A 17,032-nucleotide genomic window follows, 5' to 3' on the forward strand; every position below is an offset into this window, starting at 1 on the left:
ATTTTTGGACCCTGTATACTGAATGGAATCGTGTCGTTCGTCAAGAGTCGATTGGAGAAAGTTAACATTATGTTCGTAGAACACCGTCAGCTGCTTTAGAAACGTACCTACCCAGTGTTATCCAAAAATTTACCTCAACTTTTACCTGTTTACTGTGCCTTATACTTTTTCAGGTTTATAGCATATCCTTTTTAAAACTATTGTAAGATATAGAATAAATATAAAATAAGAATATCGATAGAATTTTTAAGACTTTAAGATTATATTTTAAGATTATATTATATATATTTCAGATTATGTTTTAGCTAATTTACAAATGCATTTGTTCAAGGCGCCTTATATTTGTTATCGTAAGATCTTAATATTTATATTTTTAAGTTATAGTTAAGATTAATTAAGGTTAAGTCTAACATAATATTAAGTTTAAGTCTTAAGTTAAATACTAAGTTAAGTTAAGTATTACAACTTTATATTTCATATTAGCCTATTTAGTTAAGCATAAGGAGGGGGGAAATGTGGGTAGTTAAGGCTTGGCGGTCTGAAGATGTCACGCTGTACGGAAAGGTAGTGTGTCCCCCCCCCCGTCCTAATAGCCAATAGCGTTTAACCCGTGAAGTAAGCAGACGGAAGTGATGCTGTAAACCTAGGCTATATAACGCTGTGTTATTTATCAATAAACGCCATTTGCCGTCCACCACATTGGTGTCTGCGTGCTGATGACCCAAGCGGCCGAGGGGTGGGTCGCCGAGCCGTCCCTGAACCAGGTCGCCACGCCAACGAAGGCGACAGCAGGCTGATGGCTCGGCCCCAGAGAGGTGCCCGACGCCCTGGGCTGGGGGCTGCCCCGGCTGCCCCTCAGACGCCCAGCTCCTGCCTGGGGCACTGGGAACTTTGCCATTAATGGGGCAAGAGCTCTATCCATATTTTTTATGTCTACATATGAAATCGCACATTATTTTTTCCAACAGTATCATCTGTATTACTCACTGTACAAAACAGACAGCACGTATGTTTCAAAATTTATTTTTGTTCCTGCTGTTCTGTCAGAGAAATTAATGTCATTCAGTGCCTACTATCTGACCTGCCTACTGAAAGAAATTTAGGAATTTTTTCGGAATGTGTAATAACTTGCAGATGTGGAGTTCAATGTTACAGTTCAATGTTATACTTTACTGGTGTTTACCTTCATTTCTTCAATTTTTCTGTATCCTGCAGGTATTTTCCATGGAATTCTCTCTCCGCAGTTAAGCAAAGACAGTTCATGAAAGGCCTCTGCAAAAAATCCTATATCTGTAAGTACTTTAATCTGTGAAAAAATAACAGAGCCTTTGATTTAAATAACTTTCAATTATTCTTTTTTCTCAAAATAAAATATATTCAAAGGTAATTTTCAAGTAGATTTGGCTACTGGAATAGTACATTAATGGAGAATGTTCTTCAATGGAAAGAAATCTTTTATGTTTTGTAGTAAATAAGTGAAATGTCAAAGATGGGTCTTTCACTTTTAAAAACAAAAATGAAAAAACCCCAAAAACATATTCTTCAAAAACTTGCTCTTGACAAAGGAAAATAACATAATTCGTCTAGCTAGAGCATTGAGTGTCAGTCCAAATCAGCCTCTTAACAAAATCTGTTTCATAGATTTTACTCATCTTATTCTCTTAGTACTCAGCTACTCTCCTTCACTCATATCAGCATTTCCAGAAAATATCTAAAATCAATACTACTATGACTCTTACTACAAATTAGATTCCTTTAAAAAAAAAAACCCAAGGGATTAAAAAAACACAAAACAAAACCAACAAGTGAAGATTAGTGAAATGACAAAAGTCTGTTCCCAGAAGCCTGACAACCTGGTTCCAACACGATACTGATAACAAATCCAGAAGTGAACATTGTGAACAAAACATCATTTATGTTTTGCACTTAAGAAAACATTTAAAAGAATGGTGGAACAACATAAAAAATACCAAGTAAAGAGTTTGGATCTAAGAGGGAAGATCTTATTATCATATCTTTAAGGAGAATGCTAGTTAAGGAGTAGAAAGCAATGATGGAAGTACTTAACAGTCTCTGTAGGACATTAACTGTAAAACTGTATAAATAACTCTACATCCTACTAAAATTGAGACTGTAAATAATAATTGCATTTAGAAAGTAGTCCTATTCTAGAATCTGTTGTGCTAAGAAAAACTGAGCAACAGCTGAACTTTAAAGCATTACTTTCCATAGTAGTGATATATGAAGAAATATTAAATCAATTACTTTTAACAAAGAAATGAAAAGTTTATTTGAAATGCAATGTGCTGTGATAAAAAGAAAGGTTGTTTGATTACCTTGAAGATTCTTCCTTCAATACATTTAGCTGGGTCCTTACAAATCTCAGAAACAATGTATTGGTATAATGTGAACAATGGTAAAATCTGTAGGAAAATATTTGGTCATCTAGTTACAAATGTCAGAAAGGTGCTTTTTTTACTGTACCATTAGTGACTAAACCTACTGGAAACATGTTGATATAAGGGATTTCTAAAACTGCATTTTAATGCTGTAATTTTTTGAGTATAAGTTACAGAATAATAGAATTTTGCAAGCTTTATAAAATAAACACAATGAAGTCCTGCAACTAAGTGAAATGATACCAAATGTAAAATAAACTGGACGGTGGTGACCTTCTTGACAATTTGCATTGATTTCAAACTAAAAGTTTTTGTAGGGGCAACTAACAAAAAACATTTTAAAACTGAGTTCTAGTAAAGTATATAAACACTATATTATTATGTAATATTTCAGAAAAAGCAGATTCTTTCCTAACGGATGCATTTGTTTATTGAAAATGAAAGAACTTCCAAAATTTAATTACTGTTCAGCTTTTACATTTTTCTTCACTTTAAAGTGTCCCCAAGTTTGGAAAGTGCTAACAGCATTGCTACTTTTTTGTCAAATGCACTTTTAGTTTTCATAAAAGTAGGTTAATACTTCTGAATTTGGATTACAAATGCTTGAGGCAAATGTTTTAATTGTGCCCGTACAGTTTCCTACTGATATTTGAAGTAGCTCAACAAAATTACTTTGAAGCCTTACTTTTAATAAAACTTGAATCTTGATGTATTTTGATTTAAGTGTCAAAACAACTCAGTGCCCACCATCCAAAACATTCCCACACATTACACATTCAGGGGAAATTAAGCTCTCATCCTGCTGAAACTGCAATTGCTTTGACCATGATCTATGACCTTGATCTATATTCTACAAGTACAAATGCAGAAAGAATCAAAAACGTGCACGGCCACGTGGAGCAAGGAGTCAAATTAAGTGTCCCTGCCTCCAGGTGACCGCCTGCTCCTTGATCTCACTTGATCTCCCATAGTGAGGGCAGTTAGACGAAGCTTAACAACAAAGTGAACTCCAGTAAAGCAGGATGGGAAGAAGCAACAACAGGAGGTGAGACAGACACTTAGCCTGAAGTTGCAGAAGAAATCAATCCAACAAATAGCTTGCTGACAAAAAAGGGGGTAACATCTTGCTGCCTCCTCCTCTCTAACTCCTCTTCCCCATCTCTACCCTCTAAGTTTTTCTTAATCCCCTGCCGCCAGCTACACGATCTGTTCCCCTCCCTTGCACTGGCTCTGCCACCCACAGGACCTTTCCGTAAGTGGTTCAACTCATTAAAGCAGGAGAAAAGTATCTACTTTTTCTGCTGGTGAGTTTTCTGTCATGCTGAGAGTTGATTTATAGAGGTATACAATAATTGCCTGACATGAAAATCTGTTAGAGCATACAAGACCAAACAGGATCAGAGGTCAAACTGCACTTTTTTCAGTACTGGTAAGCAATTCAATCTATTTACTCCAATGTACAGCACTGCACATTTGAAAGAAGCTGGATTAAAGTGGAAGTGGTCAGTCATTAAATGGAGGAAATAAGCATATGATCAACATGAGAGGGAAGCTGCAAAAACACTCCATACAGAGGAATAAGAGAACATGAGAAGGAGAAAGGCAGAAAGGACTTTCATTTACTGAATGTGAAAGTGAAATTATTGAAAGCAGCCTGGACATACTGCATTTAAAGTAATTCTCAGTACAGCATATTTCAAACTGTATATAATAGGAAATTTCCTCTAAAATGCCTAGGCTAAGTGGACCATGTGTTGTCCTCTTCCTGAATAAACAAGTACCCTGTATATTCTAAAAATTATAGTCAGTAAGATACACCTTGCCTCTATCTCAGTGCCACAGAACCTAGCCATACAGGTATTTTGCTAGAGCTTCTGAGGTATCTCACAGGTACACTCACACAGAAAAACAAGTCTTGATGTCTTAAAATTAATTTCCAGAGTATAAAAAGAATACTTACTATTAAATTTTGTTTTGCACAATGTAGTTCAAACATAAGGAAATTCAGACTCGCAACTACAGTAGAGATATCAGCTCTGTAGCGATCAGAGAACAAGTCGATACCAGGAATAAGCATATTTGTTTCATATTGTGCAAAGTCACAGTCTGATGTTGGATGTGGAAGAGAAGCTCTAAACAGGGTCTGAAAGTAATAATAATGAACTGCTTGTGAAATTATGTATAGGCATTAATGAAACACTATAAAACTCCAACCTTTGAGATTTATAAATAAATTCATAAATGAAACTCAGTCAATGTCTTAAGTATTCACTGGTTTCCTGACAAAACCATGAAAAATCTTTTCAATGTGTGAACTTGATGGAGAAAAAAACACAGCTCTAAATAGTCTAAGGACAGTATTCCACAAAACAAGCAAAAGAGAAAAACTAATCTAGGTGTAGAAAAATAATGAGGAAGATTCCTCAGCAAATACTCCCCAGGTAATGAAAAATCTTCCTACAGAGACAATGGCATTATTTTCAGATTCCAAGTCAAAGCATCCCAAATAAATCTCTGGAAGCACTGGAAAAAAAACTAGTAAATCACTAGGGGTTCTCACAAAGACTTCTTAGATAATTCTTAGGATAAGTGTCTGATCAGCAGACAGAAAAAACTTAATATTCAAACATCTCCATAATCAAGGAATATGCACAGGAAAAATTTGTTGAGATGATTGTGGGGATGTGTTCATATATTTCTTTACCAGTCCAAAGATGTTTCATGGAAAACATCTTCTATCAGAAGAAAAATCTTTTTATTTTCCCCACAAGCTAAGAAAGCTAGTTTGATTTTACTTAGCCTTAAATCCTTGCCCCCTCATCACCTCATCTGTTGTTTCTGTGAGAGCTGCTGACTTTAAGGCCAGTTAAAAGCTAGTTCGACCGTAGTTCTGCCTTTAACTAGGTCAGCTAGTGCAGCTTAAATCATATAACTTAAAACTGATGTGAATTTTAAGGAAGTAACTTAAATGTTCCTCCTTTAAAAAGGGAGGAGTGCTAACATTGTCTCTGATCTTGGATATTCCCTCCCAATTGCATTTATCTTGTTGTAATTAGCAATGATATGCTAGAGAAATATGTATTTACATACTCAGATCTGAGATATTAACAAGCCTAAAGCCTATACCAGACATGGAATTTAAATAAGGTTGTAAAAGTTTTCCAAATCAAGGAACAAATTAAAGGCTTGAACTTCACAAGGTACAGTGACAGTAATTGATTATATTTTTCAAGATATTCACCCTGCAAGCTGGTCCTATCCCAATTAATATCAGACTCACTTCAGTGAGGTCACAATTATTTCTACCATTATACAGCTGGAACAAATGCATACTACTATTTCTGTCAAAAGGAGGAGTCAAAATGGTTCAGCTTTATACGCCCAGCAATTAAAGTGCTAGAAGCTAGTCAAAATTCTCCTTCGCCTTTGTTTCTTCAACTTGTTCTCCCTTTCTGGAACTTAACGAGGCTTTAAATGTGGCCTAGCGTGGGTGTCACAGTCACAGCCATGGGTGACACAAGATGTTACAAAGTGGCATTGGTTTGTTTTGGAAGAAGCCAGCTAACTTCCTGATGCTGCACTGGAATGAGTCAGCATTGATCCCAGTGGAGCATAACTGGCAGAATACTTGCAGGTCTTTTTTCTATACCACTTTTGTCACTGGTATCTTAAAACTTCCTTTTAAAAGTAAACTAACACCCTTTTTTACCTCTATAGTTGGTTTCTGAAAGTTTGCAAACTTAATTTTAATGATCTTCTTTTCTTTGTAAATGAAACCATCATTTTGACTATCCTGTACTGTTAGAGCAAACTTCTTACAGAGATGAGATTTTAGTACTACAAACCAACATCTTTCAATGCTAAAAAAGATTCAAAAATTTATTTTTCTAAAGAGTCTGTTCGCCTGGTTGAAAACTTATGAAAAACTGTGAAGGCTCTGTGCAGATCTGACAGAGAGCACGCTGCTATTGTTGATGCCATCCAGCTCTTCCTGAGCAGAACACTTCAAGAGAAGAAAAACATATTTGACTGCCAAATATTTTAGCGATCTTCACTTTTCAGTATTTTATTATTTCTCTGAGACACTAGCCTCTTATTGAAGTGATGATTTTTAGGCTATAATGCAGGAATAATGTTAAAAAACAGAGAATAAAAACATCTAAATAAAAACATCTAATCTGATGTGCATAAATTGTCAGCTACCTCTGATCTCCAGTTTTCCTTTACAACCAAAATGAAAAGAGAAATATTTTAATAAAGGATTACTGAGATTTAAATTTTAGAAGCAATTTGTCAACTTCATGAATCCTAACTGAAATTATATTCTTACCTTGAAAAGTATAGCAGAAAAACAGCAGTATTTAGTTCTTAATCTCATCTTTGATGTTGTTATATACCTAAAGTACAACAAATAATAAGAAATATGAATGTGCCCATCAATATAAATTATTCAAACTCTTTTTTTTTACCTAGTATAATAATGATACTAACACAATCTAGATGTTTTTCATATTGGAAAACAGCAGCCTGTTCTGTAGATAAGTGCTTGGCCATGCCATGCAAAGAAAGAAGCATTTGACCAAAGACATTCCTAGACAAAAGTAGTTGTCTAGACTCTCTTTCAAGGAGAGAAACAGGCAATCTAAGTGCAAACTTCATGTCATATGAAACTAGAAAGATCAAGCAGGTCAAGTAACTCACACCTTAAAATGTATTTCTCTCCATAAAGGAAGCTTAATCTAACTAGCACATGTGGACTTTCACATGGTAGGTATCTAGCTAGATTAAATGAATCCCACACAGCACCTCATCAGAATTTTAAATATTAGAATCCTTTAATCTGCATTAATCTAGCCTGAGACTAGGTTGCTCTAGAAAGAGCAACTCAAGGGAAAGATGTTTAACAGCCCAAGTCAGATCTGAATAGAAAAGATCTGCTCCCTCCAGATCCCTGCCAGGATTTGGAACAGACATATTAGCAGTAAAGGGACAGTATACAGTGCAGCAAATACGTGCCACAAGCACATGTAAAAGCGGCTAGGGACTGGGTCTTGCCTAATTGGACCTGAGACTGCACCACAGCTCAGACTTAGAAAAGCTGTCATCTAGAATCAACTTGAACTCACTCCTTTTCCTCTTGGGTGCTAATTCTGAGGGTGCCAATGCTGTTTCATCCTGAAATACCCATGCTAATACTATCAAAGCTACCTTGGTTTACAGATATTTTACAGTGCCATTAATATGACCTGCTTCTCAGGTAAGACAGTTTACTCAGATGAAGCTCTGCCCATTCATGGGTATAATACTTCTAAGATAATTTAGAGCTGGCTTAGGTATTTCTAAATTTAATATTTTGTACATTTTTATATTGTACAGTACATTAAGGAACAGCTCAGAATTACATCCATAGTGTTTTACCAGCAGTCAAGGAGTACTGGATGGAAATATTTATTGATGGTAGACTTTAATACAGTAATTTAAATTTCATTTAGTTGTAATTCACCAGAAAATGAGTACTTTAGGCAGTAAATCTGCCCTCAAGATACATTAATATTTAGTATGTGCAATGACTTGGGAGATGTGATATTTCAATTGAAAATCAATATGACTGTAAAATCCTTGCACTTATGACTTTTTATCATTTTGTTTTATTTCAGTGATCTCTCTATATAATATACAGCTGCAATTATGATCAAAGGTGAGCACTCAAGAAAAAGAAACAAACAGTATTCTCCAGAAGAGCGACTTTCTTCCTGAAAGGAAAAATTCCTCTGCTTTTGATGAGTCTTTTTTATAGTAACTTGTTAGTGTTTTTAAATTTCAAGTTGCCTACTATCCTGGATGAGCAATTTGTTTCAAATATGTAAGAAATACATACATAGACACTTACTGAGCTATCTTAGCCACCAAGACTGCTGCATGTAAACATCCCCAAACTCCAGCCTGAGAAAGAAGTTTCTGACTAATATCAGTCGATCTTCCAACTGCAAAGCGATCTGTAGCACTTTTTGGCAAACCTAACTCTTCCCAGTTGTTAAGAGCATCAGCAATGTTGAGTGTTTCATCAAGGGCTTGACACCAATACTTAAAAGCAGCTCTGTAACACATAAAAAACATTCTCATCATATTGCTGACATTTTCCAAAGAAGGTAAGACTCGCTTCATTTTACCTTTATTGCCTGAGATATAACTAATTCTGATTAGGTCAAAAACTGAAATACAGTTTCTACACCACAAAAAGATACCATTCCAGGTCAACAAACTTACTGGGACTTGTACTAAAATCGAATTGTCAAGCAATAGATATTACTTCTTAGAAACACATAGAGATGCTTAACTAATTTCCTTAATTGCTATTAGCTAGCCAAGAAAAATAAACAATTTCTAGAAAAAAAGCCTTTCATAATATAGGTAATAGTGAGTTAGATGAAAGAAGTTATATGGGCTTGAGGACAGCACAAGAACTTACAAGACAGTTGAAGAGTATGTGAATGCCAATTAAAAAATTGAAACAACGCCCTTTTTTAATCAAATAATTATGTACCTTTTGTTTTCAGCATAAAAGTGAAGATTTCCAAGTTCATGTAGAGCCTGAACCTTGAGGTCTCTCTGGTTGTTTATTTCAAGGATTCCTATTATTTATTTTTTAATCAATTAGGAAAAAACATATTGTCACATCATTAAATCAGTTACTGAATCTTGAACAAATTTTGCATGAGACGTAGACATGCATTCACATGTCATTCAATGCATGAATATTTTTTGAAAGATTTATTAGGCTTGTATATTTTACCTTCAAATGTACAATTTCTTACTTCTATTAGCTTTAAACACAAGAGTAGGATTTATTTATGGACCTGTTTATCTAAGCTTTTGTATTTTTGTTTTTTCAGACCTGTCAAATTTCTTCCTCTTCAAGAGATAAACTGGGAAGCAGGCCGTTGGCCCTGTTAAACAGCACTGCCTGCATACAGCACAGTAGCACTGTCCCTGGCTCATTTCTGGATCCCTAACTTCAAATAAAACCACTTATGGCATCTGTTGACCTGCCATGCTTCACCTATTTTGTCATACAGCAAAAATAGGTAGTAGTGCTGAGCTGTAACTGTATGAGTAAAGCCATACTAGAATGTAAGACGGAAGCCAAGCAACTAGGTCTCATATTCAAATGCACAGAATCTGAAAGGTCTGTTTGCTAGGAAAAACACTATCATGGAATTAAAATGAATCTGCAAAACATTACAGCAGATTTTTAATTTGGGATTAGTCAGTATAACACCACTGAAGTAATGCTTTTTCATAAGATGAGATAACTATAGAGGTTGTGAACCAACTAGTGGCTTGTTAGGATCTAATTCAGATTTTCTGAAGCAACAGAAAGAAGGTTGTATTTTACTGGAAACCAGCTTCCAGACAGTTATAGCTGTCTGACAGAGGAAAATAACACTGGAATAAACATACGAACACAAATAGGCAGAATGGTATTACATCTTAGCTGTAAACAGAAATTTATGAAAAAAAAATTACCAATTGTTTGTTCATAGGAAGAGATAATGACCGAAAGCTGTGACTGTGGTATTGGTCTACTCTCAACCATACTGGAGAAATTAAATTTTTCTTGAGAAAGATCACGTGGTGTTGGTAAAAATATCAGTTCAGCTCCCACATTAAATTCCAGCCTTCTGTTTGAAGAGATATGACTGCTGATTGCTCTTCCAGCATTTTCTAGACGAGAAAAATGATGTATATGATCAGTTTGGAAAAGCATTATACTATTTCCAGCACCACAAATATTTCCACACCACATTACTCGAACAAATACACAGTTCATGTGTACCCTATTTTTATCTGGTCTCCCATGCTATGATTCTGTCTGTGTGTCTCCTAATTAAACTCATTGGACTGAACTCATTGGTCAGTACAACCAAAGTAAAATATGTGCTCTGTTAGAGAAAATAAACTTGGGAAGATCTGCCAGTCAGTCCTCTGACTTTGGCTGCAGACAGAGAAGTGACACAGCTGCATGAAAAAAAATTTATCATCCAACCATGAGACACAAATCGTAGGAAATCAGGCTTAGAGCTTGTACTTACAGAACTTCATATATAAGTTCATATTTTATGTTTTTTCTAACTGGCAATAACAACTAAAACTTGCATTTTAAAAAATCTGTTCCTTTCACTCTTTACTATTTTAACTGCATATACACTGTATTGAGAAACACTTCAAAAAATCACTCACCTTGTGTGTGTGCAAGAAATAGTGAAAGTAGTTTTCTACTGTGTCTCAGTGCTCTGCTGTGATATTTAGATTTTTGTAGAGTTTCTCTAAAACATTTCAGTGTATCATTCACATCGAGAGGCACATAAATTAGGGCTTTTGCTTGACTGTGATCTAAAAGGAATTAATAATTATGGAGAACAATTTTACATTAAACAAATATATGTTTTTAGTAAATCACCCTGCAAAACATGTATCTGAACAATTTTACACTTTCAAAACTAAAATATATTAACATAATTGTCACCTTTGTGTGCTGTTGAACTATGAATTAAAGCAAAATTGTTAACCACCAAGAATACTTCTGAGCATTTATTTCTTTTTCAGTGTTACATTTTAGTTGTCATGTGACATCTGTATTCCCTGAATTCCATCTGCCTTGGGCATGCCTCAGCTCAGCTTTCTGCTCTGAATTCTGGTGTCTGAAGTCTGGAAACAAATCTTCTGCTCCAACTGATGATCCTATTTACTACAATCACCGTAGTGCCTGTGTACCAAACTTGTGAGTTGACATGCCCTTTCCACTGAATGCATAATACTATCTACTCTTCTTACATACAGCACTATTTATTGTTTAATGACTTTTCTCAGCTGAATTCCACATAAAGCCTTGTGTGCAATACGTTGACATATCTGTAATATGAAGAACTATGCTTTACAAACTGCCGTTAATGACTATAACATTTTAATCCTGGCTGAAAAGAACAACAACTGTGGGTAAAGGAGATGCTTTGTCACTTTATATTTCACATCAGTTTTTCTATTGATTCTACCAATAACAGTACAGGTTCACAGTAACTTCTGGGTCTATTGCTGGATATGTAACAATGCCAACAGAAAACTGGACCAAGACCACCAGGCTTACTCAACATGCTGTAGGTCATCTGGCAACTGATGACAACTGCTTTTCTCTGCTTTCAGATACAGTCTGAATACATTTGGAAAGGTCTTGACAACATTACTATCCATCCAAAATATCAAGAATAATAACTTGAAGACAAAACTGAGTTTATATTAAAAGAAACAGATTATAGGAGGAGTGGAAGACCTACGATAAGGTATGAAAAAGGAAAGGGTTTGGGAGAAAAGAGGACTCACAATACTGAAACATGCTCTGACCTGTGTAATCATTTTTCATCTCAGGATAGAAAAAGCTTCCAGGAAAAATCCGTTCACCAGCAGAATAGGCAACAGGCAGCTGTAATTTCTGCCCTATGTAGTTTCTGCAACTCATCTAAAAAGCAAGGTTTTTTTCATGAGAATTGAATAATACTCAGAAAAATCAATGTTTGGTGCTTAAAGTTAAGTATCTAAATACTCAGTCATATGACAAAATAAAAGAGGACTAATTTACAAAGACACCAATGACCCATAATGAGTAGCCTTGTCATTAAGAGGTGAAACATTCACAACACCTAACTATTCGATATAACATATAAATGTTTAGATTAAACTTGTATCTTACTTGGTATTTGCCATAATCATGAGCAACTCATAGGAGATGTTCAGCAAGTATTCCACCTATCTTTGTCTGGATAAATGCATGCTTGCAAAGAACCTGTCAGTGTAAGTACGCCTAAAGAGCACGCTGCCTGTAAAGCACAGCGTAATGCTGCATAGGGATATACAAAATAGCTCTAAGCAAATAACAGCAACAGTCTAACCCTGTCAGAGAAGCAAACTTCCAGACTTGTATAAAGATCTAATCCAGCACAGACATCTTATTTTGCTAACGTAGCTACATCACTTTAGAAGCAAAAGAACCAATTCAGAACTGGCACTAGACTCTCTGAACAGCACTGCATTGTGAAACTTAGCCATACTCTCCAAATTTTTAACTTGATGATGCCTTTTTTAACAATCCTTATCACTATTAACTAACATTAGTCTTTATTCTGTAAGTTGTCTATCAAAACTATGATTACTTTTCCACATTGCTCAGATTACAGTGGAATGTGGTGGTTTGTGGTTTGCCATGCTGCCTTTTTTTCAGACAAAGGACTACGTTCTGAACGGCAGGGCCAGCAAGAAGTCAGCAGGACACAGCCTCAGAGCAAGAGAAGACAGAACATCTCAGCTGCCCGTCGCAAGCCAGAAGTGCCTTCCGAGCTCCGGCGAGCCTGAGGCAGCTGCGTGCTGTCTCTAGGCAAAGCAGTGAATCCTGAATCCCATGTTCATGTTCAGAACAAACCTGTTTGGAATTCCAAGCCCCAGTTTCTCCCCCTCTCCTTCAAGTCCTGTGTTTCTATCAGATATAGAAACATATTAAAAATAGCAACCATGCAACTGACTTTAGCAAACTTCTTAGAAATAAACCTTAGATTTAAAAAAGGGGAAATCCTAATTTTTAATAGGTAATTCCATGAAAAATTTCCAAGTTGCAATGTCAGTTTACTACATATATAGAGCCATAGCTTTTAATAAGAGGAACTTGCTGAGCAGCTTAGGATTTTTTGTTGGTGATCAGGTTTTTCAAGATTTTACTAGTATTGTCAGTGTTTGGGTTAACTAAATTTGATTAATTTTGGTCTTTAGGACTAGTGTTCCAATGCAGAAACAAAGCAAACTCTTTGTATTTAATTTTAATTAATCACAAAGATTGCACAATATCCAAATAAATGTTTTCAGGTTAAAAGAGCAGAATCAAGAACTGACGTGAAATTAGATTTAGGCTTGTAATATGGAATGGGTGCATTATGCATGGAAGAAATGTTCTCTGGGTCATGAAGTCCAGACCTCTGCTGCTGCTGGAATCATATCATCTAAGCCTTTTCATGCACTTCAATCAATTATGTTCATTAATTTATTATAATTTACTATTTGTGAACATTATGAAAAACCATTTTAATCTGAAAGCGTTTCTCTATATTCAGATCACATTAAGAGTCAGTGCCTAGAAAAGAAATCTGTGGATCACCTTATGTGCATTATCAGATAGATATTTCATGAAATGAGATTCATGGCTGTCTGGGCCACTGAATTGCTGTATCCTTTCCAGCAGCTGCCTCTGAGCATACACCAGCAGTGGACTCACTTGTTCTGTGTATCTCTCACTGAAAAAAAGCAAAGTACAGTAATTAAGCAAAATAACGGTATATTTAACTATATAATGTTGCTTTTTAGTTTTTCTTAGAGTTGGTGTAACTTACTGTGTAAATATGTTAAATTGTATAGCTATGTGTACCAGTGCTTCCCACTTCTTCATTTGATATAGCAATTCTGTTGTTTTAAGAATCAGATTACATATCCATTTCAAGTCAACCACATTCACATCATCCAGAGGAGACTGTGGATGGAGATTAGAACCACCATTCTCATCCGTAATACCTCCTAAACAACTGGGAATGCAGAAGTCTCCTTCAGGATCCACAATCTGCAGTGAAGAAACATTATTCTACCTGTTATTCTCAAACTTGTTTTTAGGATAAATCAAATTATAAAGATTAGAAAATACTGTAATCCTCTAAAAACTTTTTACACACAATAACTTGGAGATACCAGAATATAATGCAAGAGAAAGAAAACTATCTCTACTGCAGATGTGGTAATAAAGAGTATACTCTCTTAATAAAAATAATTCTTACCTTAAGAGACCTGCTTGCTTGTAGTTCGGTTATCATATCAATGATCATGTCTGATGCCAAATAAAATGGCAACCAGATGGTTTTCCTAAGGAAATCCCTGGTAATGGGAAATGCATCCATATGGGAATGTGAATGATTAGCAACCAATTGTAATTCTTGCATATAGTTCCAAAGTTCTCGACAAGCATTTTGAAGCAATGTCCAGTGGCCACCACGGTGAGCAAGAACCTATGCATATCATTCAAAATATAATTATACTTTGGAAATACAGAAATTAAAAGCTTAATGCTTTTATTGCAAAGCTTAAGTATAAGTAATCTTTCAAAATTAATCTATGGATCATCCTTAAAAACAGATCATTCAATATTTCACTTTATATCAAGCATTATAGAACCTTAATTTGGAAATTTTCATAGAAGCACTAATTTATAATTGAATGTAATTGTTGCTTTTGGTGTGGAAATAAGAAATAAAAATTAATTCACACCACCTATACATGTGTTTTTACTTGGTACTAGAAGGATTTAAGGGAAAAGCAGTCAGTCTGCATTTCCTTTCAATCACTGGTCCTTCTGTTTATATTACCGAGGCATTCAGTAAGACCTGTAAAGGGAAAGGTAAGTCTGCAAGGATTTTCAGAAAGCTTTAACAAACATGAGAAGGAAAGTTACAGAGACTAAATGAAAAAATAAAAAACTTATAGAAATTATTATAGGTTTGATAGAAATATACATTATGACAGGTGATATGTCTGACATTTCATACACTGTACTTGGACATTTTGCAGAAGACGAGCGCTCATTGCTTTTTCCCCACTGAAGTTTTTTTGAAGTTTCTGAAGTGTGGGGTTTTTAATGTAGAAAGTAATAAGTATTGTAATGCAACACTTAGTAATAAATAAAATGTTTAATAATAAAGTGTATCTTACCACTGCTCTTCTTAAATGAAAAAAGATCTTTGTAAAATGCTCCAATAAAATGGAATTTGACAGAAACTGTCTGGATTCTTTGGGGGAATGAGAGACAGATATTGCTGTATCGTTTGTTGTTTGGGTTCGAGGAGTAACTGTTCCACTCAGATTAGTGCTGTGCTCAGAAGATTTATCTGTACCTGAAGACAAAAAGTTGACTGGTTAAAAATAAGTTCAAGTTCTCAAAAAAAATGAAAAAGAAAATATTATCAGCCAGCTAGGATTTTCCTGTGGCAGCTAAATACTTGTATGTTAGGAAATGCCAATGTTAAGGTTATCACATTCATAAGGTTATGATATTTAAAATATAAGATGCTTTTACTTAAGTGTTGAGAGAAGCAGGGATAAAAAAAAGTTTGAGCAAAATAATAATGTGTACCAAATAGTGTCAAAGCCAAAATACAAATCACCATGTGGCAAGCTCCCAAGAATCTTTCTGAAACCTAGGCTGCATAAAAGAAGAATTCAGGAAGAAGGGAAGACTTCTGACAAATTCTGTGGTATGTGTAGAATTGCTTCATCATTTTATTCAATACCTTATGTCCTCCAACAGAAAATCCAAAGGTTCGTGGTAGTGGGATACAGTAATAGCGGAGCTATAGGTTTCAGGCAGAAGCTAATTTCAAGCTACTCAGTATCTGAACTTTATGGCAAACTACACGCTACATGAAATTCTTTCATTCAGAATTGCTGCAAAGGCTAGGAGGTAGTAACCAGGATTTTCATTAGTTTTCAGCAGCTTTCAGCGACTCGGCTCTCAGTGACTTGTAAACATTGAGACAAAAGAGTATAACTAAAAGTAAGCTGTTGCAAAGAGAACCAGTGAATTCAACTGCTAGTTTTTGTCACACCTCCTTGGAAAAGGCAAAGAGGATGATTCCCACCTGTTGTGGATTAACCCCAGCCAACAACTAAGCACCACGCAGCCATTCGCTCACTCCTCTCCCCACAGCGGTGGGATGGGGAGGAGAATGGAAAAAAAAGTAAAACTCGTGGGTTGAGATAAAGACAGTTTAATAGGACAGCAAAGGGAGAGATAATAATAATAGTAACAACAATAATAATAGAATATACAAAACGAGTGATGCACAGTGCAATTGCTCACCACCCGCTGACTCATACCCAGCCCATCCTCGAGCAGCGATTGCAGCCCCCCAGCCTACTGTCCCCAGTTTGTGTACTGAGCATGACGTCATATGGTATGGAATATCCCTTTGGCCAGCTGGGGTCAGCTGTCCTGGCTGTGCTCCCTCCCATTTTCTTGTGCTTCTCCTCACTGGCAGAGTGTGGGAGGCTGAAAAGTCCTTGACTTAGTATAAGCACTACTTGGCAACAATAAAACATCAGTGTGTTATCAACATTATTCTCATACTAGATCCAAAACACAGCACTACACCAGCTACTAGGAAGAAAATTAACTCTATCCCAACCGAAACCAGGACATTACCTAAGGAAGTCCTATATGGAATGATAGGAGAATTTTGCTCTCTACAGCTGTGAGGAAGAATGTGTTCCCTGTGGCAAGAATGTGTTCCCTGAAATGCTATTGAAAAGACCAAGCTTGTAATTTCTTCTTGAAATTACGGTGGCTAGGCTGACTGCTTTGTCTTAACTTGTATGCTATGACGAACATCTGACGTAATAAAAGTCCTATACTTCACAATTACCAACAAAACACAAGCCTTTCAGCCCCTGTTGAAACCTCAAAGGATGTTAATGAAAATAGCTGGGATAATAGAACTGTCAAATGTGAAGGACAGAGAAATGAAGTAAAAGTGGTACAAGATCAAAAATTGATC

General features: G+C 35.7%; 1 protein-coding gene across 1 annotated transcript in view; it reads right to left on the reverse strand.

Annotated features, from left to right (window-relative positions):
- The window catches only part of CFAP54 (cilia and flagella associated protein 54), a 123,681-nt gene that overhangs the window by 39,109 nt on the left and 67,540 nt on the right, over nucleotides 1-17,032 (reverse strand). Inside the window, 13 exon segments of the mRNA XM_075428222.1 lie at nucleotides 1,184-1,306; nucleotides 2,337-2,423; nucleotides 4,360-4,542; nucleotides 6,730-6,796; nucleotides 8,290-8,496; nucleotides 8,944-9,031; nucleotides 9,927-10,124; nucleotides 10,641-10,793; nucleotides 11,799-11,913; nucleotides 13,597-13,732; nucleotides 13,829-14,052; nucleotides 14,264-14,491; nucleotides 15,192-15,373. Coding sequence (XP_075284337.1) covers nucleotides 1,184-1,306; nucleotides 2,337-2,423; nucleotides 4,360-4,542; nucleotides 6,730-6,796; nucleotides 8,290-8,496; nucleotides 8,944-9,031; nucleotides 9,927-10,124; nucleotides 10,641-10,793; nucleotides 11,799-11,913; nucleotides 13,597-13,732; nucleotides 13,829-14,052; nucleotides 14,264-14,491; nucleotides 15,192-15,373 — 1,991 coding nt within the window.

The sequence above is a fragment of the Opisthocomus hoazin genome, chromosome 8 (assembly GCF_030867145.1).
Source record: "Opisthocomus hoazin isolate bOpiHoa1 chromosome 8, bOpiHoa1.hap1, whole genome shotgun sequence".
Lineage (NCBI taxonomy): Eukaryota > Metazoa > Chordata > Aves > Opisthocomiformes > Opisthocomidae > Opisthocomus > Opisthocomus hoazin.